Genomic DNA, 2,500 nt, shown 5'->3' on the forward strand with positions numbered 1-2,500 from the left:
GTGAGTGTATTAGCAACAGTTTTAGCAGAGATATTCTTAAGAGGAAAAGCATCAGGGTATCTTGTAGTTGGGCAAAGTGTGGTGAGAATGTATTGGTTGCCTTTCTTTGTCTTTGGGAGAGGTCCAACAATGTCTATAATTAATTTACTGAAAGGCTCAAAAGGTACTTTAATAGGCTGCAATGGATATGGTGGTATAGTTTCATTAGGTTTCCCAACAATCTGGCATGGGTGGCAATTCTTAACAAATTCAGCTACATCTTTTTTCATGCCAGGCCAATAAAACTCATTCAGAAGGCGAAGATATGTCTTCCTTATTCCTAAATGACCTGAGAGACCTTGGTGAGCTACTTCCATTATAGGAGTTCTCAAGCTGGTGGGTAATACAATTTGGTGACATTCTGCCCAGGTGTCATCATCTGATAATTGCGGTGGTCTGTAAAGTCTCATGAGGATGTTATCATGATAGTAGAATGATGGAGGATGTAGAATATCTTCCTTGGGAACTACTTTAGAGTGTAAGGGAGTTAGAGTAGTGTCATTCTGTTGTGCTTCTAATAAACTCTGTTCAGTGAATATTTGTGGAATAGCACTTGGAGGAGGAAGGGGTGATAGTGTAGGTGTGTCTTTTAATTTTTGGGATCGGGTTACCGCACAACTAGGGAACAAATTTGGCTGTTCTCGCTCTAACTCATCAGTAGGGTTATGCGTTAAGGGAGTGTCACTCAAAATGATAGGAGCAGGAGTTTGTACAAGTCCACCAGCTATGTCATTACCAAGAAGTAAACTACAGTCTGGGATAGGAAGGGAAGGTTGTTCGCTCACCGCCACCGTTACAGGTCCCTGAACAATGCCGCGGCTGAGGTGCACCCGACCTAGTCTCAAAGGAAACTGGCTGTTAAAGTCATGGAGGTACACACTTTCGCCGGTATAATTGCTGTCTATACCAGGAACAGATGACTTTAGTATAACCGTCTGGGCAGCAGCTGTATCTCTCACGATACGAATGGGGTGCACCTCGCCACCATCCTCCAGAGACACGGCACCAAGTGAACGGAAAGGCTGAAAGATATCGGCAGTTTTACTGGTTGGCACAGGCAGAATTGCAGCTACAGGTTTGCTGGGAGCAGTAGTTTGTGACACTTTACATTTAGGGTCTGGGCATTGTTTTATGTGGTGTCCACGTCTTTTACAAAATGAGCAGGTTAGATTTGTTTTTAAATTACTCTGATCTACCAGCTCACCATCCTTAAACCCACTATTAGACTTTACATTATGCTGGAGCACTCTCCTCTCCCTGGTGGGCGAACGATGGACCAGGGAAAACACATCAGCCAACTGTGCGGCCTTAATCAGGTCATTTTCTCCCCTATCGATGAGGTGCATTTTGATAGAGTAGGGAATCTTTCTTATAAATTCCTCTAATGCTATAACATTAACAAGTTCATCAAAAGTATTAACACTGGCTGACTTTAACCACCTCTTAAGACCCCTTAATTTCTCAGAGGCAAATTCATGGTAAGTTTGATACTGAAGTTTATTAAGTGACCTAAATGCTTGTCTGTATCCTTCTGTACTGATTGAGTACGAAGCTAGAATTGCTACTTTAACCTCGTCATAATTAGTGTTATCGTCCACATTATTACATACTTTAAGTGCTTTATCAGACAGCTTAGGTTTAATAAGCCAAACCCAGTCAGGTTTAGGAATTTCAAAGTGTAGAGCTGTGGATTCAAATTCCCTAAAGAAAGACTCAGGATCACTATCAGGAAATGTAGGTATAAGCTTGACATACTTCAGCAAATCAGTCTTAGTTTTAGGAGAGTTGGCATTGTTTTGAATGTCTAATTGCTTAAGTTGAAGTTCATGAGCCCTTTCCTTTTCTCTTTCTTCTCTCTCCTTTCTCTCTTTCTTCTCTCTCATAGTCTATTTGCATTTGTCGAGACATTAGCTTCACTTTCTCTAGTTCAAGTAGTAGATTAGGATCTGAAGTTTGTAACGAACGTGAAGCTTCGAGGACATCTTTATCCCCTAAGTGAGCTAGAATTAGAGCACGTAGCTCATCTTTCCTTAAGTCAGGTTTGAAAGAGATATTGAAGGTCTTTGCTATATACTTTAAATCGTCCTTACAAATATTAGTCTCTTTGAATTCTTGGATCTCTGGGTTACCCACAAACTCAGTCGCTTTGAAATCACTCTGCTTAGCCATGGTTTAAATTTAAAAGATTCCGTACTCTATATACATATATAAGTGAAACCTGCTTAGAGCCTGGCAAGTTAACTCGAGAATAAGCTAAAGGCCTTACAGGTATCATGAAGTTTATCACCTGGCATAAACTTAAGTGGCAAGACCGAATTAGGTTCTTGCAAGGTACGTTCTACTCGTAACAAGCCAAAAGGAAACAGGGGGACAGCAGCCCACACTACTGTAAAACAAGGGCCCTATTCATAGGTATACTCTGTAGTTTAAGTAAAAAGTAGAGTATTTGGGTTGGTCAAGT

The 2,500-nt window shown here is 40.9% G+C and overlaps 1 protein-coding gene across 1 annotated transcript in view; it reads right to left on the reverse strand.

Moving 5' to 3' along the window:
• The window catches only part of LOC143023125 (uncharacterized), a 4,309-nt gene extending 2,101 nt beyond the window's left edge, over positions 1–2,208 (reverse strand). Inside the window, exons 1-2 of the mRNA XM_076181633.1 lie at positions 1,957–2,208; positions 1–1,808 (exon numbers count right to left, since the gene is read on the reverse strand). The exon at positions 1–1,808 is cut by the window's left edge and continues 366 nt beyond it. Of these exons, the coding sequence (XP_076037748.1) occupies positions 1–1,808; positions 1,957–2,208 (2,060 nt within the window). The remainder of the gene's footprint in view (positions 1,809–1,956) is intronic.
• Between the last annotated feature and the right edge of the window lie 292 nt (positions 2,209–2,500).

This window comes from Oratosquilla oratoria, unplaced genomic scaffold (assembly GCF_046742065.1).
Source record: "Oratosquilla oratoria isolate Oo_2021 unplaced genomic scaffold, ASM4674206v1 SCAFFOLD45, whole genome shotgun sequence".
Taxonomy (NCBI): domain Eukaryota; kingdom Metazoa; phylum Arthropoda; class Malacostraca; order Stomatopoda; family Squillidae; genus Oratosquilla; species Oratosquilla oratoria.